Below are 25,960 nucleotides of genomic sequence, written 5' to 3'. Positions count from 1 at the left end.
TTGCTTTGTATATACTTAAGTTTTATACATAACTAGAACATCTAACAGGGTTATATCATTGCAGGAGATTTCCCCTCACTTCCTGTCTTGGTATCACCGGGACAGGAAGTGAGGGAATCTCCCGATGGGGATATAGCCAGCAATTGTTTCCTTTTATATATAATATGGACATTATAAGGCAAGGCAACAATTGCAAGCTATTTCCCCACAGTGATATTCCCCCACTTCCTGTTCTGGTGACACTAAGACAGGAAGTGAGGGGAAATCTCATGCAATGATATAACCCTATTAGAAATTCTACTTCCGTCTAAAAAGTATACATAAAGTAAGCACTTTGTTTCCAAAGTGGCTAAATTATGGAGGAGTTAAAACCCCATAGTGTGATCCTGGGATATGATGCTGTGCTCATACACTGCTGAATGTGTATGTTCATTGTGCCGTGCTGAATTATCCTGGATTCTGAATTCCTGCAAGAGGAGGACATGGGATGGGGGGATGGGACTGGAGGAGGAGGAGAAGGACATGGGATCGGGGAGATGAGACTGGAGGAGGAGGACATGGAATTGGACTCAGTGGGACTGCCAGTGGCCTGGCCCAGGGGAATGTAGATGGTCAGGTCTAGGGATGGGGGGACCAGGGGGCCCAGGTCTAAAACTGTGTAAGGGGCCCCAAAATGTCTGATGGCGGCCCCGAGCACGGGACCACGAAACAAATCGAGATCTCTGGGACATTGGCCTGGCCTGCTTTCTTATGAACACAGAAGGTCAGCCGCTTGTCATGGTGCTATTCAGAGAATGTTTTTCATTCGCTAAATAAATGAAAGCTGTTCTCTGATTGAAAGAGGTGGAGAGTGTGACATCACCCCCACACCTGTTCACCTCATCTAATCAGAGAAAACTTTGAATACATTCAGAAAATGCAAAGCGTACTTAGAATGGAATCCGCGCTGAGAAGCCAACCTACTGTGCTCTCAATGCAGCGGCTGCTCAGCATGGGACCTGGAAGCAAGTGGAGATCACTGGAGTAGTGGTGTCTACTTCAGTGATTTCCAACTTTCAGGAGCATTGGCCAGGTATAGTATATACATAGTTACAAGCAAGCTGGGCCAATGTAACTATGTATTACAAACCAACGTCAATAATTCTTCTTTAGATTTAAAATCTACACTTTCTGACAAGTCACGCTGCCTGTCAGTCTTCTGTCAAATTCCAGTGCTTCTCTTGTCCAGAAAAATCAGGCAGATGTCAAGGCTCCATGTAAAGCATAGGTGTCCAACCTTTTAGCTTCTCTGAGCCACATTGAGTGTAGAGAAATTTTCTCGGGCCACAAATAAAAACATATACTATAGTTAAGGTATATAAGTAATAAAACACTGCCGCGCCCTTCCCGCGCCGCCGCGCCCCCCGCACTAATTTAACACAACTAGAGGATGATCAAATGAAATGGAATCAGTATACAGAGGTTTACTTCTTCTGAGAGATATTAAAGGAATACTCTAACCACCATGAACACTTCAGTGATTTGAAGTGGTCCTGGTGGTAGGAGTCAGAAACACTGCACATGCTCGCCTACCCCCCCCCCCCTCCCTCCCCTCCGAGGCAACCTCTGCCTACCATTAGTTGGAAGCTGCTGTGGCCATGCCCCCCAAACTTCCTTCCTCCCCAGCAAAAAAAACCCCTGGGCCACATGTTGGACATGCCTGATGTAAAGCCTGGGCTTAGGAACCAAGTAGCTCCACAAGGTCACAAGGATTGGTCTGAAGACCAACACAAGTACTTACAAGTACGACAAGGCGCCTGCACTTCAACCTTGTCATTGAACAGCCCAGGTGCAACCTAAGATACCCAATAATCACTTTTTCCCCTTTTAAATAATCATAGACACACATTATGTCACTATATTTCTCATCATATGACAAATTGGCTCTTTTTGAAATTGGTTCATACATTAAAAATTTTACCAAGTGTTTGTGATCTTGTTTTTTTCCTGCTATAGATCCAAGGAAACAAAATCTGGTTGAACTGATTTTAGAGGTTACAGTCAGCCAGCTAAGTGAACAACAGAAAGACACTTTGGTGAGACAACTGGCCGTTCTTCTCAACGTCCTTGACTCTGATGTTAAAGTTCAGAAGATACAAGCACATTCAGATTTAAGGTATATGTACAGTTGATTCTATTTTTATTCCATTAAGCAGATCCTTGAACTACATAGTGTAAGGCTCCGTTCACATGTGAGCGTATGGATCGCGGGCAGAACCACAGCGGTTCCGCCCGCGATCCGGAGATTTATTGCAAATCGCGGGACGCCTAGCGTTGCCCGTTGATTTGCAATAGCCCCCCAAACGCCGAGCGATGTTGCCGCGATTTCCGCCTGCCGAATCGCGGCAACATCGCGCAAACAAAATCGCGGGACGCAATACGCTCCAAAGAAGCTCTTGTACTTCTTTGGAGGGTATTGCGTCCCGCGATTTTGTTTGCGCGATGTTGCCGCGATTCGGCAGGCGGAAATCGCGGCAACATCGCTCGGCGTTTGGGGGGCTATTGCAAATTAACGGGCAACGCTAGGCGTCCCGCGATTTGCAATAAATCTCCGGATCGCGGGCGGGATCGCGGGCGGAACCGCGGCGGTTCTGCCCGCGATCCATACGCTCACATGTGAACGGAGCCTAAGGGATTAGCTCAGTAGCGGGGTGTGCAGGACCCCCTGGATGGGTCACAGCACAGTGAAGTAGGCACGGACAGACAGGAGGCTCTTTGTGAAAACAAAACTGTAGTTTATTTACACGTCTGTGGTTACAAAATGCAGGTATCAAAACAGGTAAAATGAAACAAAACAGAAAATAAACCCTTGCCACTTTGGGCATCTAACTACAAAAACACAGGAACCTGACTACTTTTTCTGCCACAGCCTACCAATGCCCAGACACTTGACTGTCACACAGAAATACTGAGGCATTTAGTCACACAGACTTATGCTGGCCATACACTTTACGAAAAATCAAGCAAACTAATTTCCGAAAAATGAACACTCGGCCGTGAGAGCAAACAATTGTGCCATCATGTAATGACCGAATTTTGATCGATAAATCGTTCAATGGATATAAATGGATCGGTTTTTCGTTCATTTTGTCACATATGCCTAGTGCAAACAGTTTGGGCGAGAAACACATTAACCTTTCAATTTATCGTTCTATTGGCAGAATTTTCCAAACTGTTCCGTCAATTTTTCAGCTCTGAAAAGTTAAAACTGATTTTCTATTTGTGCCCATTAACTGGACGAAAAAAAAAAAAGACAGACCAAATGACAGATTTTCGAACAATTTTTTTTAGCTAGTGTATGGCCAGCATTATTCTAACCACTCAGCGGTATTGCTGCTCCACAGTCAGCCATGCACAGAGATCTGGTTCCAGGGAAGGGGCCCCTTCCCCAAGCATCCTAGAAGTTCTATATAGCCCTAAATGCTTTATCTATTACACCTGAGCTTGTTAACCCTCATTGAGCCCAAACAGGCTCACTACACAGCACAAACACAAAAGCAATCAGTGTACAGCATGAACCTGGGACAAATATATCTCCCATACAACCCTGGACACAACCCATACATTTTCCTGGCTTCCTATCACAATAGTTAATGGTAGATTTAAAGGAGATTGTACAATCATATTGTAATGTGTACAATTAGCTTAAAGCTCAGCTCCAGGAAACATGAAAATTGTCCCTTGCAGAGGGGCTTCACCTGCAAGGGTTAATTGTTCATTTAGTTTAGGGGAGTGAGTAAAACCAATTTTATTTAACAGATCCTCTTATTCCCAGCAGATGGCATTCCCCCACACTCTGGCGGTGGACTGTCCCTCAGCATCATCATGTCCAGTGCAGAGCTATAAATCTTTCATTGGTCTAGATGATGTCAGGACCTTAGAGTGCTGGGGCAAAGGGGAGAAGAAGCTGCGGATGGGGAATGTAAATCTATTTTAACATACCTATATGAACCTTGCAGTACAAGTGCAGCCCCACTGTAAGGGATGCTTTCCAAATTTTCTGGAGTTAGACTTTATAAATTTGCCATACACAGCCCAACCCCACCCTGATTCGATTGCTTTATGCGATTCAGATGAAGATCAGATTAAGAGGTGCACATAGGCAACAATAAGTGCCTCCAATGTCAGATGTACTTGTTGTGCCTGACAAATTTACCAGCCTGGAAAATCCTTCCCTCTGCTTACTGATAGGGGAAGAATATAGTGACTGTACACATATCATGTCTCCTCATTGGATAAGTCCTACTATAAACAGGGACTAGTCAAGAACACGCCTCTACTTATCATTCTCAGGGACAGATCTATATGTCTACCCTTAACCCAAGGGCCTGGTTGTATGGGATTTTGTTTACATCAGGGCTGCATCTCTCCCTATTAAAGTCAATGGGAATGCAAAAGTAGCCCGAAGCAGACTAATGCAGTTTAAGAGGTCAAAGCACCTATGGAGAAACTCTAAATTAACTCAGAAATGCCTCAGATGGATCTCAAAAGCAACAAAATGCACCTGAAAGTAACCTGCATTTCCCCAGTGACACAGCCCTTAGGGTTAAAAAATGAACAGTTTTAAGCAACACAAGTTACATACAGTAGAGAAAGTACTAAGATGGTCCTTTCAAACTAGAACTTACTGAACAAGTGACAGTTTAGATCAGAAAGACAAAAAGAGAAACAAGAAGAGAAACCCAGGGAAGCACACACCTAGCACGGTTAAACATTTAATAGATGTATATTTAGTATACAAAGTATTTTATACTTTGAACAATGGTTGAACTCACATATTACACGTAACTAGAAGCTAGAAACAACAAAAATCGGTGCGCTATCCCTTTAGGTGTAAAATGATAAATCACTAAGTGTACATACAATATATAAATGGTCCATATACAGAAAGGACTAGAAAGTCCAACTAGAAAAAAGGAAAGAAGTGTGGGGCAAGGACCAGTAGGGAACAGGAGGGGGGGGGGGGAGGGAAGAACCCGGGAAAGAAGTAGGGGGCTGTGGGGACTTTAATGGTACCGTAAAAAAATATATAGAGATTGAGTTAAAACATACAATTCATTTAATTAATCAAAAAATATATACAACAATGGACATAACAAACAATTATTATAACCACATATAAATAAAAATATCTCTCTATAGCAATAGGCCTGGAGAGCCGAGAAGCTGTACAGAAAAATCTATAGTCAATCATCTGGCGGGTGCGATGATATCACAAAACAGGCCCTAGTCATTGGGTTTCATCAGTAGGCAGACCATCAGGGGAGAGGGCTTTTTTTTGTTTTCATGTAACTAGAAGCGCCTTAACTATAGCCCCATGTTGCTTAGGTGGAAGAACCGCTTACATTGTGACCAGTGATGTCCGGCTTGAGAAAAGGGGACATGACCCCACATAATGCAAAGCCATGCCCATGTGACAGTAAGAACGACCTGTGTAAACCTAGGTACAGCGGGCTTTTGTTTGCAGCTGAGCCCAGTGTGGAGTTGATCTGCCTGCCTCCCTTCAGCATGTCAGCCTGCAGTGAGAGTTTCAGTATTCATGCTGAGCAATCAACGGACATCACTGGCCACGATTTGAGCGGTTTTCCCACATTAGCAAGATGGAGCTGCAGTCAAGGCGCCTCTAGTTCCATGTTATATGCGAGTGCAAGCATTGTTGATTTTCTACTTTGATCTACTAAAGGTTTAACTGCGTTAGGTGTGCACTTCCCTGTGTTTCTCTTTTTGCTCTTATTAAATGGATTTCTTTGTGCAAGGTGTAATCAGGGACAGAAGATCTTGCTTCAGTTCCTTCCAGAAATTTATTTATTCGTTATTTTTTTGTTTTTATCTTTTCACCCTGTTGGTGATCTGGTTTTATCTGGTATTTAGCATGGATAGTGTTCATTTTTATCATTTGGTTGATGGTTTAGATCAGGCATGTCAAACTGGTGATTGATAAGGCTGTTCTATAGTTAATAAGTTATGCTTTCATACATAATTTTGCAGCCTGAAAGCTTCATTCACCTTAAAAGCGTTAACTTACCCTATATTTAGAAAAGCTAATCTGGAAAGGACAAATAATCTTTATGCTTCCCAGATTACTTTTTCCTGCATTTGTCTGCTTTTGTTTGCATTTAGCCGTCAATGTTTTATCAGATCCCAGACACACAGAAGTCTATTTTCTCTAGATTTTAATATATCTTTTCATGTGGCAGCACTGAAGAAATAACACTTTCCTACAATGTAAAGTAGTGGGTGTATGACAGTGTAAATGTGCTGTCCCCTCAAAATAACCATTAATGTCTAGACCGCTGGCAACAAAATTGAGTATACCCCTAAGTGAAAATGTCCAAATTGGGCCCAATTAGCCATTTACCCTACCTGGTGTAAGATAATGAACAAGAAAGCCCGCAAACAGTTTGCTGAAGGCAAGTAGACCAAGGACATGGGTTACTGGAACCATGTCCTGTGGTCTGATGAGACCAAGATAAACTTATTTGGTTTGTTCAGATGGTGTAAAGCCTGTGGGGTGGCAACCAGGTGAGGAGTACAAAGACAAGTGTGTCTTGCCTGAAGTCAAGCATGGTGGTGGTAGTGTCATGGTCTGGGGCTGCATGAGTGCTGCCGGCACTGGGGAGCTACAGTTCATCATTGAGGGAACCATGAATGCCAACATGTACTGTTGACAGACTGAAGCAGAGCATGATCCCCTCCCTTCGGAGACTCGGCCGCAGGGCAGTATTCCAACATAACAACCCCAAACACACCTCCAAGTTGACCACTGCCTTGCTAAAGAAGCTGAGGGTAAAGGTGATAGACTGGCCAAGCATCTCTCCAGACCTAAACCCTAATGAGCATATGTGGGACATCCTCAAATGGAAGGTGGAAGGTCTCTAACATCCACCAGCTCTGTGATGTCATCATGGAGGAGTGGAAGAGGACTCCAGTGGCAACCTGTGAAGCTCTGGTGAATTCCATGCCCAAGAGGGTTAAGGCAGTGCTAGAAAATAATGGTGGCCACAAAAAATATATTTTTACACTTGGGCCCTATTTTGACATTTTCACTTAGGGGTGTACTCACTTTTGTTGCCAGCGATTTAGACATTAATGGTTGTGTGTTGGGTTATTGTGAGGGGGACAGCAAATTTACACTGTTATACAAGCTGTATACTCACTACTTTACATTGTAGCAAAGTGTCATTTCTTCAATGCTGTCACATGAAAAGATATAACAAAATATTTACAAAAATGTGAGGGGTGTACTCACTTTTGTGAGCTACTGTATATACAGTTGGAAATGTCCTCTAAATGTGTGATATATAAACATATTTGAAAGTGCCAGTGTGATTGAGGCCTAATACTAGTGATGTACAAATACTAATGCTTTTTCTCAAGTAGTGTCATGACAGTTTTTTTGAGGGCTCCTTCACACTGTACATGCATGAAAACATATGGGAAAACCACACAGATTTCATTTTCAGAGACATCAGTTTTCATGTGCGTTTTTACAGCCTATTCAGTGCGATTTAAAAAAAGAGTCCTGTGCGATTTCAGTCCGGTTCTGGTGGGAATTCTAATTCCATACCCTACAATTTGCATTGGAATCACCTGAACTGCTAAATGAAATCGCACCGTGAACGGAGTCTGAAGGTTTCGGTTTTAGTATCTGAGCATTAGCACAAGAACTTGTGCAAATGCTTAGTATCGGTGCAACGCTACCTAGTGCTTCAAGAAATGTTTTATGGTCCCTTTCTCTGGAATTGCAAATTGTAATGTGCAGTTTTTGCTATAACGTTAAGTTCTGAAGTGCCATAATCTTTTTCAAGAATTCCTTAGGTGTGGCCCTCAGTAGAAATAACGCAGATGACTTGTCACTTCTAACAAATAATTGTTGCATTTCTTTGAATTAATGGGAATCTTCCTTTCCTAAATGTCTGACTATATTTTGTTAAAACAGCACTGTGATCCTATTCTATGTACAAAGTGGACATCCCCTTAAAACATGGAAGGCAACAGATGTTAAACGAACGCTTCAGAACCAGCTTTTGAAAGAAAAGGCAGATTTTCTATTGTACAAAGTGCTTAGAGTAGACACAGCTGGTAAGTGTATTATATGAATTATGCTCTCGTCATCTAGGCCCTGTATTTGCCTTTGTATATCCGTGGATCTATCATCTATAAAAAATGGAAAAATTGAGTAATGTTTAATCTATGCCTTTAACCTTGATCCACATAAAAGATTTGCTCTGCAGTAGTCTGACAGGGTTTCAAAAGCTATCCACAGTCATCAGATGGCAGGAGGACATGGAAACACAATCTGAATGAAGAAATACCTTTTGTATAAAAGATCTTTCTATATGGCAATGCATTTACCTATGCCTATGGAATAGGATGGGAAAGCGCTGACCATCATCATCTGAATGCATAAAATATTCTTAGGTCTCACGTTACTGATTAATAGTGTGAGAAATATGCACAATAAGAGGACCATGACGAGTAGATCTACATCTATACAAGATTTGTCTTTGTTTCCAGGCAGCAGTACATACCAGTTATATTAATTTTTCTCTGTATAATAGTGTGTCTTCTGAAATGTTCGGGACATGGACACTGTGACCCAATCACAAAATCCTGCCTTTGTTATCCCTTTTGGATGGAAAATTTTATCCAGCATTATCTCAGTGATGGGGAAAGTAATTGTGGTAAGTACATTTCCTTCAAATATTTGCTTTCCTGACAGCTCCATGTCAGCCTATCACGGGGTATGCTCGTCCAAACCCCCACCTGCAGGACCTACAGTGCCTTGCGAAAGTATTCGGCCCCCTTGAACTTTTCGACCTTTTGCCACATTTCAGGCTTCAAACATAAAGATATAAAACTGTAATTTTTTGTAAAGAATCAACAACAAGTGGGACACAATCATAAAGTGAAATGAAATTTATTGGATGTCTCAAACTTTTTTAACAAATAAAAAACTGGGCGTGAAAAATTATTCAGCCCCCTTAAATTAATATTTTGTAGCGCCACCTTTTGCTGCGATTACAGCTGTAAGTCGCTTGGAGTATGTCTCTATCAGTTTTGCACATCCAGAGACTGAAATTTTTGCCCATTCGTCCTTGCAAAACAGCTCGAGCTCAGTGAGGTTGGATGGAGAGCGTTTGTGAACAGCAGTTTTCAGTTCTTTCCACAGATTCTCGATTGGATTCAGGTCTGTGCTTTGACTTGTCTATTCTAACACCTGGATATGTTTATTTGTGAACAATTCCATTGTAGATTTTGCTTCATGTTTTGGATCGTTGTCTTGTTGGAAGACAAATCTCTGTCCCAGTCTCAGGTCTTTTACAGACTCCATCAGGTTTTCTTCCAGAATGGTCCTGTATTTGGCTCCATCCATCTTCCCATCAATTTTAACCATCTTCCCTGTCCCTGCTGAAGAAAATAAGGCCCAAACCATGATGCTGCCACCACCATGTTTGACAGTGGGGATGGTGTGTTCAGGGTGATGAGTTGTGTTGCTTTTACGCCAAACATAACGTTTTGCATTGTTGCCAAAAAGTTCGATTTTGGTTTCATCTGACCAGAGCACCTTCTTTCACATGTTTGGTTTGTCTCCCAGGTGGCTTGTGGCAAACTTTAAACAACACTTTTTTATGGATATCTTTAAGAAATGGCTTTCTTCTTGCCACTCTTCCATAAAGGCCAGATTTGTGCAGTATATGACTGATTGTTGTCCTATGAACAGAGTCTCCCACCTCAGCTGTAGATCTCTGCAGTTCATCCAGACTGATCATGGGCCTCTTGGCTGCATCTCTGATCAGTCTTCTCCTTGTATGATCTGAAAGTTTAGAGGGACAGCCAGGTCTTCGTAGATTTGCAGTGGTCTGATACTCCTTCAATTGCAATATTATCGCTTGCACAGTGCTCCTTGGGATGTTTAAAGCTTGGGAAATCTTTTTGTATCCAAATCCGGCTTTAAACTTCTCCACAACAGTATCTCGGACCTGCCTGGTGTGTTCCTTGTTCTTCATGATGCTCTCTGCGCTTTAAACGGACCTTTGAGACTATCACAGTGCAGATGCATTTATACGGAGACTTGATTACACACAGGTGGATTCTATTTATCATCATTAGTCATTTAGGTCAACATTGGATCATTCAGAGATCCTCACTGAACTTCTGGAGAGAGTTTGCTGCACTGAAAGTAAAGGGGCTGAATAATTTTGCACGCCCAATTTTTCAGTTTTTTATTTGTTAACAAAGTTTGAAATATCCAATACATTTTGTTTCACTTCATGATTGTGTCCCACTTGTTGTTGATTCTTCACAAAAAAATTACAGTTTTATATCTTTATGTTTGAAGCCTGAAATGTGGCAAAAGGTCAAAAAGTTCAAGGGGGGCGAATACTTTCGCAAGGCACTGTAACTTATAAATTTGACTCCTTTTAGGCTGGCGTTCTTTTCTTTTCCTCCACACCTTTATTTCTCATTATCGCATAGATCCGTCATTGTTGACAACTGGCAAAATAGTTATCCCATTAGCCAGAGGCCATAATTAACCTTTTTTTGATTCTGCATTATCCCACCCTGGTTAGCTAGTTAATTCCCAGTGGTAGGCTGACATGGAGCTGTCAGGAAAGCAGAAAATTCAATATCAAATACTTACGCAATTTTCCTTTTCTGAAGAGCTTCATGTCAGCACAAACTCCCACCCAAGTGTAAAATCTAGCTACGTAACCCCGGCCTGGGAGAGGGAGTCAAATTTATGAGTTCGGTCCTGCAGGCGGGGGTATGGGCAGGACATACCCAGTAATAGGCTGACATGGAGCTCGTCAGGAAAGGAAAATTGTGGTATTTGATATTCAATTTTCTGTTTTTTTTATTTCCCATGATCTTCATTATTTTATAGGCCTGAAAGACCTGCACTGATTTCTGTGTGTTCTCTCTCTTTCTTCAAGTTATTTGCTAAATATCTTTATGATGTTATGTTTTATATTGCTGGATTCATATAATGGGCCTGATACATCAAACTGCCGTATCCTATGCTGCCTTCTAAAAGTGACATGGCAAGAATTAGCATATGTGAGAAGGTAGAGAAGTTTATTGCATTTTTTTTTATGGACTGGAGAATGCAATATCTGGTACAGCTGTGCATGGTAGCCAGTTTCTAACTTCAGCATTTAAGACAAAAAAAAAACAAAACAGAAGCTTATTAATTTCTATGCAGAGCTGCAGCAGATTTTTCACTCTCCAGTTTTAGCAAATCAACCTCAATGTCTCTTCTCATAAAAAGTTTCCCATGCTTGAAAGACTCTGATTTCCCACACAATCCTGGACCCAACCTTCTTAAAGGATAAGTTTACTCTTAAAAAAATAAATGCACATTGTTTTGCAGGTAAAAGAATGCGCATTTATTTATATAATTTTTTATTCGCTTTAGTTCGCTGGTGCCATGCAGGTCTCCTGCAGATCTTTCTGTGTATCTGTGTGCCTGTACATCCCAGTATGGGTAAGAAGAAGATACACTGACAGGAAGTATCAATAAACTACCACAGAGCCGTTGAGCACTGTGGTAGTTCATTAAGAACTACAAGCCGACAGCCACAAAGGAGGTCAGGACTTGTAGTCCATTCACCTATGTGCTGATTTCAAAAAGTGACAGCTAGAATGGGGAACTTCTCCCTGTACTTCTGTCATGGGGGAGGTGGAAATTTAGGTAGTGGCTGCAGCATTGGGAACATGTTACATGTTCCACCTCCAAAAACAGTTGGAACATTTCACATGACCCCAACAGGTGAACTTATCCTTTAGGCTAGTCATACAAAATTTTGGTTATAAGAAAACTCATTCCATTTTCTAACTGTTAGAAGGGCCAATTTAAAGTGGAGTTCCAGCCTCATAACGAAAAATTGACATCCGCTTGCTCTAAGTAACCTGAAAAAGAATTGGATAATCACAATTTTTTTTTTTTTGCTGTACTTACCTTGTTTTTGAAGAAAATATACTTACCTACCTTCCCCCCTCTGCGGCCGCGGCCCGCGCCGTGACTTCCTGCTTGCATTGACTCCTGGGAGCCGAACGTCATCGCTCCCAGGAGTCAATGCGCCTGCACCAGCCCTGCTCGTTACTTCCGGTGCAGGCGCGTCATTCCCTGCTAAACAGCTTTTGGGCATGCCCAGAAGCTGTGCAGGGATGACGCGCCTGCACCGGACTTGACGAGCAGGGCTGGTGCAGGGCATTCTGGGACTCCGATGTCACCGAAGAGGATGCTCTGGCTTCAGCTGCCCACACCTGAGATGGCAGCGCTGGACAAGACATTTTCAAGGTAAGTATTTCTTCTAAAAGGTAAGTGAACCCGGGGACAGTTCAGAGGCTATCGTTGCTGAAATGCAATAGCCCTGACTGTCCCGGGGGTATTTTTATCGAAACATTTTTTTTGAGGCAGAAACTCCGCTTTAACATTCCTTTTCAAAATGCAGTGACAAGAAAGTTCAAAAGGGCAGTGTAGAATTTTTTTCTTGAATTAACAAATTTCTGATAGTTAAAGCACACCATTAAGTGCCCATTCACACTAGAGCGACTCACGAGGCGACTTGTGTCGCCCCAGGTCGCTTGACATAACCAAAGCAATGTAATTCAATCAGTGCCATCTTAATTGCCGCTACTAAGGTCGCTCCGACTTCAGAAAAGGGTCCGGTACTACTTTGAGGCGACCAGTGATCCGACCTGTCCCATATACTTCAATGGGAGTCGCCTCCTTATCTTAATTGAAGCGACCTGTGATCCGACTTGTCATCCGACTTTGCAAAAAAATGGTATTGAACAAGAAAAGAGCATAATTTTTATTAAAACATGAATATGTCTTCTGTCAACCTGGCCGTTTTTCTTGCAGGGATTTATCGGGCCTTTTTTTATAAGGCATGCATGTCATTTTTTGTATTTAGTGTCTGGGGAGTCTAAAAAGTGTACCTGTCAAGTTTCAGCTCTGTAGCATGTCCAGAACCCCTAAAAAAACAGCATTTTTATTATATTTTCAGTAATACGGCTTCTCTGCGGCTGGCTTTTTTTCTTGTAGGCATCTATTGGGCATTTTTTTAGGCAGGCATGTCATTTTTTGTATTTAGTGTCTGGGGGGTCTAAAAAGTGTACCTGTCAAGTTTCAGCTCTGTAGCATGTCCAGAACCCCTAAAAAAAACAGCATTTTTCTTATAATTTTTAGTAGAAAACTAATGCAGTGTCTTTCCAGCAGTTTTTTTTCTTTCTGGCATTTATCGGGCATTTTTTTAGGCAGGCATGTCATTTTTTGTATTTAGTGTTTGGGGGGTCTAAAAAGTGTACCTGTCAAGTTTCAGCTCTGTAGCATGTCCAGAACCCCTAAAAAACAGCATTTGTGTTATATTTTCAGTAATACGGCTTCTCTGCGGCTGGCTTTTTTTCTTGTAGGCATTTATCGGGCATTTTTTTAGGCAGGCATGTCATTTTTTGTATTTAGTGTCTGGGGGGTCTAAAAAGTGTACCTGTCAAGTTTCAGCTCTGTAGCATGTCCAGAACCCCTAAAAAAACAGCATTTTTCTTATAATTTTTAGTAGAAAACTAATGCAGTGTCTTTCCAGCTGTCTTTTTTTCTTTCTGGCATTTATCGGGCATTTTTTTAGGCAGGCATGTCATTTTTTGTATTTAGTGTCTGGGGGTCTAAAAAGTGTACCTGTCAAGTTTCAGCTCTGTAGCATGTCCAGAACCCCTAAAAAACATCATTTTTATTATATTTTCAGTAATACGGCTTCTCTGCGGCTGGCTTTTTTTCTTGCAGGCATTTATCGGGCATTTTTTTAGGCAGGCATGTCATTTTTTGTATTCAGTGTCTAGGGGGTCTAAAGAGTGTACCTGTCAAGTTTGAGCTCTGTAGCATGTCCAGAACCCCTAAAAAAAAAAAGCATTTTTCTTAAAAAGGAAATATGTAAAAAAAAAAAAAAACAGGAAAAGGAAATTAGGTCACAAAACATCATATTGTGATTGGCCAAATAAAAAGTCGCCTCGCGCTGAAGTCGCGCCAAAGTCGCGCTGGAAGCGACGCTACTTTTGTGGTCGCGGCAGTATGAACCGGCACTTACTCCAAAATCAAATAATAAAAACAAACCTTTTTGAAGTACTATCCAACAACATTCATTATGTCATCGAATTTACTGATGATAATTTTCATTACAAATTACAAAAATTTAGTGTATGACCAGCCAGACCTTCCCTTCCCTCATTTTCTTTCCTAAATGCCCATATAGCACTTTGTAGCTAGTCAAGGACCCAGGAAGGTTTTTTTTTTTTTTTTTCTGCACACTCAGTGACCAGAATGTAATCTTATCTTGAACTAGAGTTGTTTGCCAGTGTTAGTACTATGGACAACTGGTACTCACATGATACCTGCCCCACAACTTATTCTCCCTCTTTTCTCTGTAAAATGGGTCCTGGTATTTGTTTAAAACTGAAATACTAAAACTCAGATTGATAGTAAGAAGTTTCCCATTCATATACATTCTGGGGTAATGAGAATTTATTTATTCACATACATGAGAATGTTGGAAATAAAAATTGTCTGCAATGACATTTTTAATAAATAGAATCCCATAAGCAAAGTATGTTAATATTGGATACTGATTTATTTTGCAGATTGGAGTGTACTTTATATTACTGTGCTGACATTCGCCTTGGTTGCCTTTCTGATGGGCATGGTCTGGGTATGCATCTGTTGCTATAAAAGGTAAAAAATATTACTGGATTGACTAGACTCCTCTGTACTTGCCACAATTTTATTAGATATCAGTCTGATATGCTGGAAATGTTTGGTTAAATTTGGGGAATTTAATAACTCATACTACAAAAACTAGGCGAGCTAGGCGAACTATAATATTGTAAACAGGGAGATCATATTTTTTAGAACCAAAAGGTAGAATTCTTTGAAAAGACAAAGACACGAATAGGCTAGTTCCCAATAAAAAGGGATCTATGGGCTAGGCAAACTCACTTAATACAATAGGCCCCCATGGCACTGTGTTAGCAGAGCATTGTAATAAAACAGCAGTAGCTGCTAGCTTGTGGCCTGCCTCCCTATAACTGATACTCTATACAACGCTATATGAGAGAAGGAAGGAGGTGTGTCCCTCCACATTTCTAATCTTTAATCATAAACCTAAAAAAAATATATACTGACACAAAAACAGCATATTTCAGTTTACTACCATCCACTGTTCCATAAATGAAACTGACATCCAAGAGTCTTTTGCACCATCCAGAAATTGCACTGAATAGGTTATTTTAATGCAGAATTAAGTATTTCGCAAAACACATTTAGATTCTGCAATGTTAGGTTAGTTCTTGACATCAAAACTTTTGTTTTCACATCAGCCGGAAGAGGACCAAAATAAGAAAGAAAACAAAATATACTATTCTGGATAATTTTGATGATCAAGAAAGAATGGCACTGAGACCCAAATATGGTAAGTAAAAACAATCCGAAAAATCAGTATTCTGGCATGCATTAAAGGGTGCAAATGCAAGTGATCAGCCCTGGATGCAGACTGCCTGCATCCAGGGCCATTCACTTGCCTGTGATTGCTGCATGAGTAATTACATGTGAGCGACCACGACTAGCTGCGGGAACCTCCAATTTCTTTCAATGGGGCTGCCTCCCGTAGCTAATTGGTGGGAACCACTGCTGGGGTTCCCCCATGGAACTGGTGTCTGTTGCATTTGCAGGTGTGAATGTACCATAACATTGAAGTTCAACCTTTACGTGTTTTGCTGATATGATCAGTTTTAGAGCAGTCTTACTATGAGAGATCTTTTTTTGGCTGCAATTACTACAGAACCCCAACACTATGATCTTAAATCCAAAAATGGGATTTTCGACTTACCGTAAAATCCATTTATCTGATGTTCATTGACGGACACAGCTCCTGATTCTTTTTAACCATTGGGTTATACCGTCCCTACAGGAGTAGGACACTAGGCAGGAAACTTGACTATGCCTATGGGCAGTCCCAGGGTGTATACACCCACTCTCAGCTATAGGTACTCAGTTTTGCTACAAGTAGTGTTAGAAGAAAGCCAACTCCACAGAGGGGTGGGTGCTGTGTCCGTCAATGAACATCAGAGAAATGGCTTTTATGATAAGTCAAAAATCCCATTTTCTCTTTCGTTCATTGACAGACAGCTCCTGATTCTTCTTAACCATTGGGATGTCCCAAAGCACTGTTAAACATGAGGGTTGGGAAAACATCAGAAAAAAATTCCCCAGCTCACCTGAGAAACAATATACCCTCAAAGAGGACCAGGTCCTCTAAACAGCAGCCAGCAAAACCCTGCGGCCAAAAGAAGCATCCACAGATGCCAACACAACCACTACAAAAAACTTTGTAAAAGTGTGCACCGACGACCAGGCGGCCATCTTTCACACCTGCGTCACTGATGCTTAAAGACGGAAAGCCCAGGAGACACTAAGTGCCCTAGTAGAGTGCGCCTAAACAGGGAAAGGAGGAACCTGACCCCTAAAGCAACAGACCTGAACCACCGTCTGATCCATCTGGAAATGGTCGCAGAAGCAGACAACCCTTTGTGAGGTCCGTCCGTGAGCACAAATAGAGTCTGACTTCCTAAAAGTCTCCGTAGCTGCCAGGTACACCTTAATTGCCCGGACCACATCCAAGATATGCAAGGCAATTTCCTTTAGATGTTTAGGCCTGGGACACAGGGAAGGCAACACAATATCTGCATTCAAATGACATTTAGAGAACACCATAGGAAGGAATGATGGACAGAGGCAAGCACTACCTTATCCTTGTGAATCACCATACAGGATAACGCCGTCAGTTCTGACACCCTGCATGCAGAGGTGATAGCCACCAAAGAAGGCCACCTTCTGAGGCAGTGTAAGCAGGGAACCTCCCGGGTATTTTCAAAGAGAAGCTTCAGTAGAGCTGAAAGCACCACATTAAGATTCCAAGGCAGCAATGGAGCCTGTACTGAAGGAACCAAATGTCGGACACCCTAAAGAAAAGGTATGCACCAGGGAGAGTGTGGCCAAAGATCATTGGAAAAAGACTGCCAAAACCTGATACCTGACCCTTGATGGTACTCAAGGCCAATTTCTGTTCAACACCCTGTTGAAGGAAGGTTAAGATCAGATCCACCAAGAAGAAGCACGGATGAACCCCAAGAAACTCACACCAGGCAATGTACGTCTTCCATGTACGATGGTAGACCTTCCTAGAGGCAGATTTCCTAGCCTTTATCAGCGTAGGAATCAATGATTCAAACAAACCTCCATCCTTCAGCACCTGGTGTTCAACAGCCAAGCTGCTAAAGCCAGCGGCTGTGAAGCAGGATGGAAGATTGGTCCTTGGGACAGCAGCTCCTCTCTGAGAGGGAGTCCCCAAGGAGCATCTGCGACCAGCCATACCAAGACTAGCAAGGCCAGTCTGGAGCCAATAGAATGACCGGAATCCCTTATACCTGAATCCTGCGCAGGAGTCGTGCCAGAAGTTTGAGAGAACTGGAACAAATCAGTCAGCCCACCTTAGAATGCCGGCTACTTACCAAGCCGCCAGGAAACTTCTTGTTTCCCCTTGGTGGTTGACATAGACCATGGCTTTGGTATTGTCCGAAATAATTTGTACCGGACACCCTGAAGATGATTGTCCAATGAGCCAGACAAAGTCTGATCGCTTGGAGTTCCAGTACACTAATCGACAGTCTGGGCTCTGCCAGAGTCCAGACCCCCTAAACACGTCTGTGCTGAGAACGCCTCCCTACCCGGACAGGCTGGCATCTGTGGAAACATCCGTCCAGTACAGGGGGAGAAGGATTTTCCCTGTCGAAGTGCCAGAGAGCGAAGCCACCACTAGGGACTGTGGATCCTTGACCCATTTAACCAGAATCTCTTTAGCAGAGGTCTTGTGTGGAACTGTGCAAACAGACTGCCTCGAGAGTGGACATCATCAGTCCCAGCACATGCATGCAAGCCCGGTGGGATGACAGTCTGCTGAACAACAGAAGTTGAATTGCCTCCTGCAATGTCTGGAGTTTTTCCCGTAGAAGAAACACTCTGGCTGAAGGAGAGTCCAGAGTCAGACCCAGATAGTCCAGTTTTTTTGGACAGAACTAAAGAAGACTTTTGAATGTTCAGGATCCAATTAAAATCTCTCAGAGTTCGCAGAGAAATCTCCAGTAGTCCATCAAAGCAGTCAGAGACTCAGCTCGCAGAAGAAAATCGTCCAGGTACCCCAGTCAGCGCTACAAACTGATAATGCTCCTCCTCCACGGCAAATTGGAGGAAGCGCTGGCGACCAGCACATATTAGAATATGCAGATAGGCCTCCTTGATGTCGATAGAAGCAAGAAGAAATCCCCCTGAAGTGAGGACACCACTACCATGTGAATGGACTCCATGTGGAACTTCTGTACTCTCACAAAGCAGCTTAGCGCCTTGAGGTCCAGAATTGCATGTACCTTGCCTTCCTTCCTGGGGACTGTAAAGAGGTTTGAGTAAAAACCCCTGAAAATGTTCCGAAGTTGGAACCGGAACAAATCACCCCTTGAAGTAACAAGTCTTGCACTGCCCCAAACAGACCCCGGAAGCAACCTGGGGACAAGTGCAGTTTGGAAGGGAAAAAAACCTTTCCGGAGGACAAGACCGAACTCGATCTCATAGCCTGGCTGAATAACTTTGTGGATCCACTTGACTTGTACCAGGGGTGTCCATGGATCTGGAAACCAGCAAAGACGTCCCCCAACCCCAGATACAGGTGAGGGCGCCCCTTCATGCAGAGGCAGCCTTGTCCACAGGTCTGGAAGAACCCACTCATGGCTTGCCAAACCAGGTCCTCTTGGAACCCCTGGTGGAGGCCCTGACTTTTAATCCCTTGTCTTGAGACCCTGAGAGGCAAAGAGGCAGCTTAGGAGCCGAGGAGAATGGGCAACATCTACGACGGGGCTTCTTGCCCTTGGTAGCCTGCGGAAGAAGAATACTCTTCCCCCCGTGAGACACTTAACAATGTCATCCAAGGAAGCTCCCAAACAGGTGATCCCCTACAAGAGGGAGATCAGATAAGGCCTTCTTAGAACTCTAGTCCGCAGACCAGCATTTCAGCCAGACAATACGCAGAAGAACCACTGCTAATACAGACAGCCTAGAAATCAAAGGAGCCGCATCCAAACATGGGGGCATCACAGACAAACTGGCCCCTGGACCAACCAGTCCGCCAGCTCCGCAAAGACAGGGGGGAAGTATGTTCTCCTCCCTCCAGATCCCGGCATAAAAGCTTAGCCCACTCAGTCAGAGTTTGCAACACCAGGGCAATAGTAGTTGCCGAACCAGCCGCAGCGCACATATGGCGGGCCAGAGCATCCACCCTCTTATTACCTTTACCGCAGTAAATCCTCATAAGGATACTGCAAGCAAAAAACGCCTAGCAATCACTGCGTTTTGGACAACCCCACTGTTTTGTGACAAGTTGTCAAGGTAAGCAGAAAGAGTAACACCCTTGCCGCTTTGGAGGACCTGTGGGTGCCAACCTCCATTTTTAAAGTTCCACGCACTGACACGAACAGTGCGTCCACCAGCACCTATTTAAGCGTGGCTATAGGAGCAGAGCAATCATCCTCACTATCTGAGCACTTAGGTGGACGCAGACCCAGTAGGGTCGCTATATACTGAGCTCACCCCGAAAACATAACAACCAGGGGAGGCCGCCGACTGCAATACCGCAAGAGGACGCCGGCCAAGGGTCCACAAATAGACCACCTATTGGACCCTGCAAAAAAAACAAGGGGTCCAATAGGCTGCCTGCCGTGACGCGGACACACAGGCAGGGTACCCTTGCTAAAACAAGGCAGGTGCCCCACACAATAACAGCGGCAAGACTGTCATTAAAATTGAAGTGCCCCCACAGCGCCACCCGGTCCAAGGGAGGTGCTACGCTGACCATACGGCCCAACAGGCCGCGGCCTACATTTTTGTGGGGCCCAGCCGCAATTGCATGGATCCTTAACCCAGCAGAAGCCCAAAGAAAGAGTGGGGGCTTCAGCTACTCGTGTACTGGCGACTTGGCCTAGTAGGCTGCGGCCTAAATTTTTGAGGGTACCAAGTCGCCAGTACACGAGCCCCAGTGGAGGGGAAGGCGGATGCCCAAATGGGAGGCAGTGGCTTCAGCCATGCTCACAGGCCCCGCCTCACGCAGTTTCCAAGTAGTAGGTCGCAAAAACGCGGCCTATATTTTCAGCCGGATTTGGCCATGTGAAGCCCATGGATGCTACACTATCTGCTCCCCAAGCCCAACATCCGCCGCAGGGAGCCCTAAGGACATCCCTGCTCTAGTCACCAACCCCGTTGTGCACCAGGAAAACCCAGTCAGCAGCCCGGTCAGCAGCAACTCCCACCAGGCCCCCTTAAGAGCATGTGGCAACAGCCAGCTCATAACCTCACCCAGGAAGGAGGGGGGCGCGAAAGACCCAAGGTGACCAAAAATTTAAAGGGGCTGGAGGGAAGGGAGGGGAACCTGGGGGTCCGACCATCCCAGGGAGGGGCCCAGGTCTACCCCAACACCCTCCAGGGGTAGTGGGGGGACAGCTACTTACCACACCAGAAACAGGGTGGGCACCACTCCGAACAGGACACCGCTCCATCGTAATGTGGGTGCTGTCGGTCAAGAAGAAACGGTGCGACTCAGGCCACAGCCAGTTCGTATGCATCCTTGCAAGACATTTTAACTCACAGGCCAGCCCCCGTTCAGTGGGGCTATGTCGCAGCTGACCTAGGGCGGAGCTGTGGTCTGCACACGCTCACTGGCCGGACTGGGGGGACCCTAAGGATCTAAATTATGCAGTGCATCACCCAGTCCGGGACTTGATTGTAGTTCTCATAGGAACAAAATAATAAAAAGAGGAAAAATATTTAATTGAAAATGAAAAAATTGCCAGGACCAGAGATTCCAGGAAGGAACTAGTCCTTACTCCTGACTAGGCAGAAAAAAACATATGCATATAGCTGAGAGTGGGTCTGCCCTGGGACTGCCCATTGGAGTAGTCATGCTTTTTCCTTCCTAGTGTCCTACTCCTGTAGGGGGCAGTATAATCCAACGGTTAAGAAGAATCAGGAGCTGTGTCCATCAATGAACGAAAGAGAAATTACATTTTTTCCTTTCTTTCTTCTTACCTTCCTTCATTCCTTTCACTTGAAAAACACCACCACTATGTATGTTTAAGTATCAAATATTCTATAATATTATTTTGAACAACAATCTTTATATTGAGCTACCTTTCTGGGTTTTTTTTGTTTTTACTGTACGAACATTCTCATACGACAAAGGATTTTTTTTTTTTTTTATTGTTTTTGATCATGCATAGTCTTTTGTATGTGATTTTTCTGTACCAAAACAGTCCACAATAAACAAAAATGAATCATTCTTTTCACGTACGAGAAACATTTTGGTGTTTGTCCCTTCAGAAATTTTTGTTTGGAAAGTCTGAATCTGATGTCAAAGGTGTACACACTGTAAGAAAATTGAGCGATTGTGCCTCATACAGAATTTATCTTTTGATTTTCTTATAGTGTATACCCTACTTAAGTCTGCTGACTGGGTCCCTCACCAGCACCATTTCCAGGTGCAGTGGACCATTAATCCATCACTACAGATGTACTCAACAGTCCCCTTGCACTGATGTCATCACCTACAGCCAATAGGAAGTGTCGATGTCATGCAAGCAGTAATGCGGGCACCCGATAGAAGGTCAGGTCTTTCATGTAACCATGAGTTTAGCTGACTAAGGCTGGGTTAACACTGATGCAAATTGGATGCGGGTTTCTCCGCATCCAATTCTCATGACAGCAGACTGACAGGCTCTCAATGGAGCCGGTTCACATATCCCCGGGGCGGCCACGGAGCGCATTGCACAAGGGTCTTGTGCATCTTTGGCTCCATTTCAAGTCCGAATTACAGCCTGATTTGTCCCTGAAACGGAGAACAGGGACGCACCGGACCCATGCTGTGAGCTGCATCTGCACACAGTGTGAACCCAGCCTGAAAGGGGAATTAAGGTACATTTTTTTTTATTTTTTTTTGCCAGCGATTAGTTAGTGAGGGATGGGAGAGGAGAGGGTGTGTGGGGAGGAGAGGCAGCACAGAGTTCAAATTTACCAGTCTTCACATACTAAAAGGCACAGATAAAATATTCCCAATACCGGTCATTAGCATGAACATGCTTTTTTAAGGTAAGGAGGATAAGATTCAGCTAAGCTGTAATATAAAGCACTAATTCATTAATCTGCCATTCTTTCTGTTGGACAGGCATAAAGCACAGGAGCACAGAGCACAACTCCAGCCTCATGGTTTCAGAATCAGAATTTGAAAGTGACCAAGACACAATTTTTAGACGTGACAAGGCAGACCAAGAGAATCCAAAAAATATTTCCAGCGGATCTCTTAGGAATGGTGCGCCTTTTAACTTCAGCTCCAAATGTAGATGAACTGGATGAGAGAAAGAAGAGAAATGTGTTTTGTGTCTGACCAAACTTAAGGCTGGATGCCTTCCTTATTACACATCTGTCTGGTCTTACAATGAAGATTAAGATGTTTAATTAAAGAAAAATAATAGTTTTTGAGCATCTCTAAGGACCAAACATAAGGGATAAATGCTAGTGTTACCCATTGGACTATCAATGTCACAGTACTGCTTTGTTGGGGAACAGTAAAGGTTGCTGTCCTAGAAGAAGCTGTGCAAGTGAAAAGAAAAGAATAACATGACAAAGAAAATTGTTGGATTAGAGGTAAAGTGCATTTAGGTCAATGACCCTTTGATTGCTTTTTCAGCCCCTTAAGCCTATAGGTGTTAGGGGGCTTTGGCGTACAGATGGAATTCATATTACTTTCCTGGAAAACTTATTAGGACAATTGTTTTCAGGTTCTGTTAGATGGGTGCTGATAAACACACTTTGCATTGTCCATATATATCTGGGCAGTGCTTACAAGCCTGACAGACATACCATAGTAATGTCCATGAACCCTAATATGATACTTTATGCGTTTTCTTTAAAATTATGTATTTCTGAAACATCATTATATGAGATATTTTTATCATTTTTGGTATACGTGAAGATTTTTTTTTATTATTACACTCATAATATAGCCAGGTCTATATCTCCATAACCATGAGTAACATATGTCTATACAGTATAAACGTATTAACTATAAACAGCAGATGCAAGCAATTTTAAGTGTAAAAATTATCCAATGATAATTCTGATATTTTCTCTATAATTTCAGTGATTTTTTGAGATAACATAGCAAACCCCTACCTTTCTGCAGTAAATGTCCATTCCAATGTAGAAGTCAGGAAGTAGAACTTAGTCTAGTATTGGCTATGGGAAAGTTGGCCACATAGTCAGGCACTGGAAGTAGAATTTAATGCTTCAAGCCCAGCACTAACTGCAGCAAATCCAGCCATAGAAAAGCCTATAGATTGCACAACTCAGTCACTTAGTAGAATGCAATAGATTAAGTATTCAAATTCTAGACATTAGACACAAAGGTCTCATTCACATAGATGTGCAGGGCCGTACAGAAGCTTGCACCTGCCCAGATAGCAAACAATTGTGCTGCAAGTTTGAAAATGACTTGCTCAACTATTTCTAGACTTGCCAGGCTTCACAAGTTTGTTGCACAATATCAGCAAGTCCACATTGCATGAGATCAACATTCTTTGGAAACGTTCTGTAAGCCTGCTGCAAGTTCTGGTTCAGTTATGTTGTGCAGTAGTCATCCCACCACAGGGGTCACTGTGGCTGAATTTTCATGCTGTAGACTTGCAGAGCTCTTGCTGTAGACTCAGCACTGCAACTTTGCTCTTGCTAGAGACATTGCCACGCAAATTTGCTACAAATTGGGAAAGTGACAACTAGAGCTTGTGCTTCAAGTGCTCGGCAAGTGTACAACTTTCCAGTGAAAATGTACAGCAAGTTACCAGACTTACAATTCAACACTGCCAAAAATTTGTGAAAAGTTATCTTTGCTATATGGGTGGGAGGTAGAGCTGCCTATACAAATCAATGACAGGATGTGGCTGTATGCTGGTAAATGCACATCTGAGGATATTCATGCGTACAGATATGGATGTACACCCCTAAATGCAGACTATGTCCAGGGTCATACATCCATACCTATATGCATGTATACACTTGGAGGCGCACATACCAGCATGTATCCACATCCTGTCATTAATCTATACAGACGGCTGTACGCAACACCTGTGACTCCCAGGTGCAGGATTTTGCAGGGCCCTGCAAACTCTATGGCACTGCATGTCTGTGGGAATATACGCTTACAAATAGTCCTGTCAGAGCCACATGCTATACATACACTGATGTAGCCCTTGTACAACCATATATTTTTTCATTGGCTATATGAGATTCAAACATACACTCATCTGTTACAGAGTCACATACATTTGTTGATGTGGCACTTGTACAACCACATCTTCTAGATCAGTGTTTCTCAACCTTTTGTCAGTGGCAGCACCCTTTTAAAGTATGTACAATCTTGAGGCAAGCTAAAAATTTTACTTCAACGGAACCAGGAGCTCACCATCACCCTAGATAGAGTTCTTCTATCACAGAGTTCCCCCCACCTCCATTACACAGTCCCCCATCACAAAGCCCCCAATCACCGTTCCTTGGCTCCAGCAGCACCGCAGTGGGTGGGAAGGTGGAGCAGGACTGGAGGCGTTAGACATCCTTTCTCTCCTGAATGTTGGAGGGTAGTCCTGCGTGCTGCCTGCCCTGGATTAGCATCATGCATTGCCATGGTGTGGATGGGCTTGCTGCCAACACCATAACAAAGAATGACACTGTGCATCCTGCTCTGGAGCATCATTTGTTCCTATGGTGCTGGCAGCCAACCTTGTCACAACATAATACCATGGCAAGTCATGACGCTGATCCAAGGCAAACTGGATCAGGCGGTCACGGCACCCCGGTTGAGAAACACTGTTGTATATTGACTTTACAAAATCCAAACAAATGATCTGTCACAGTGCCACATAAAGATATCAGTGTTGTTCCTTGTAGAACCTTACCTTCTATATTAACTATACAATATCCAAACAGATATTCACATCTCTTACAAATGCAGATCTGCTTTTAGATACAGGTCATCGGTCATTGTAAGCATACATTTACGGTACTCAAATCTACTAAAAACGGTCATGCTAACTGAAATTTAGTAAAGATAAGATGTTACAGATGACTTGCTAGGACACTATCTCCTGTTATAACTTATTAAAAAAATCATTGGAAAGGAAATTGCAATTTGTATGGGTTTTCAAGTCAGGCAGGATTTCCAGTTCAGGAATTAAAGCATAGCTAAAACCAAAAACAAATGTTTTATATACTGCAGCTCAAAAGTCTTTAGATGAGGTGACTGCATTCATTTTTTTTCCCCAGCTTTTTATTCACCAAGTAATCCTGTAAATAACACGTGTCCTGAAGTGTTAATTTTGATGTCAAATTTTGATTTAGTTTTAGTCAGTCTTTTGACTAAAATGACGTTTTAGTCGGATTTTAGTCATCTGAATTGCTTTCGTTTTAGTCAACTAAAATCTCCAGTATCATTAACAAACAAAAATATTGCTTTTTGAAAAACTACAGTTTGTTTTTTTATATTTTTGAATTTGCAGTCAACTATGGGTTGTAACGTCATTGCACAGATTACCTAAATATAAAAACTTTAACAGTTCTCTGTTAAAGGAGAAGTACAGGCAAAGCTTGTTTGGCTGTACGTCTCCTGTGGATTACAGGAGTGGAGATCGTTTTGCAATCCTGTGACCTGTTTTCAGAAGACAGCGGAAGCCCGCTGTCGGCTGATGTCACAGAGCTGGTCCAGGCTCAGGCAAGATCGCAACA

General features: G+C 43.0%; 1 protein-coding gene across 3 annotated transcripts in view; it reads left to right on the top strand.

Annotated features, from left to right (window-relative positions):
- Window positions 1-23,338, top strand: part of KIAA0319 — a 90,322-nt gene extending 66,984 nt beyond the window's left edge. For 2 of the 3 annotated variants that reach the window (XM_082257355.1, XM_082257354.1), the window contains exons 16-21: window positions 1,996-2,155; window positions 7,979-8,121; window positions 8,601-8,723; window positions 14,680-14,770; window positions 15,415-15,506; window positions 22,353-23,338. In XM_082257355.1, coding sequence (XP_082113481.1) covers window positions 1,996-2,155; window positions 7,979-8,121; window positions 8,601-8,723; window positions 14,680-14,770; window positions 15,415-15,506; window positions 22,353-22,531 — 788 coding nt within the window. In that variant the 3' untranslated portion in view covers window positions 22,532-23,338. Of the gene's footprint in view, window positions 1-1,995; window positions 2,214-2,665; window positions 2,782-7,978; window positions 8,122-8,600; window positions 8,724-14,679; window positions 14,771-15,414; window positions 15,507-22,352 lie in introns of those variants that run through there. The other variant, XM_082257356.1, reaches the window with a different exon arrangement.
- Window positions 23,339-25,960: the final 2,622 nt, after the last annotated feature.

Source organism: Pelophylax lessonae (genome assembly GCF_965119305.1).
Source record: "Pelophylax lessonae genome assembly, chromosome: 5".
Taxonomy (NCBI): domain Eukaryota; kingdom Metazoa; phylum Chordata; class Amphibia; order Anura; family Ranidae; genus Pelophylax; species Pelophylax lessonae.
This window is presented reverse-complemented; position numbering and strand designations above follow the sequence as displayed.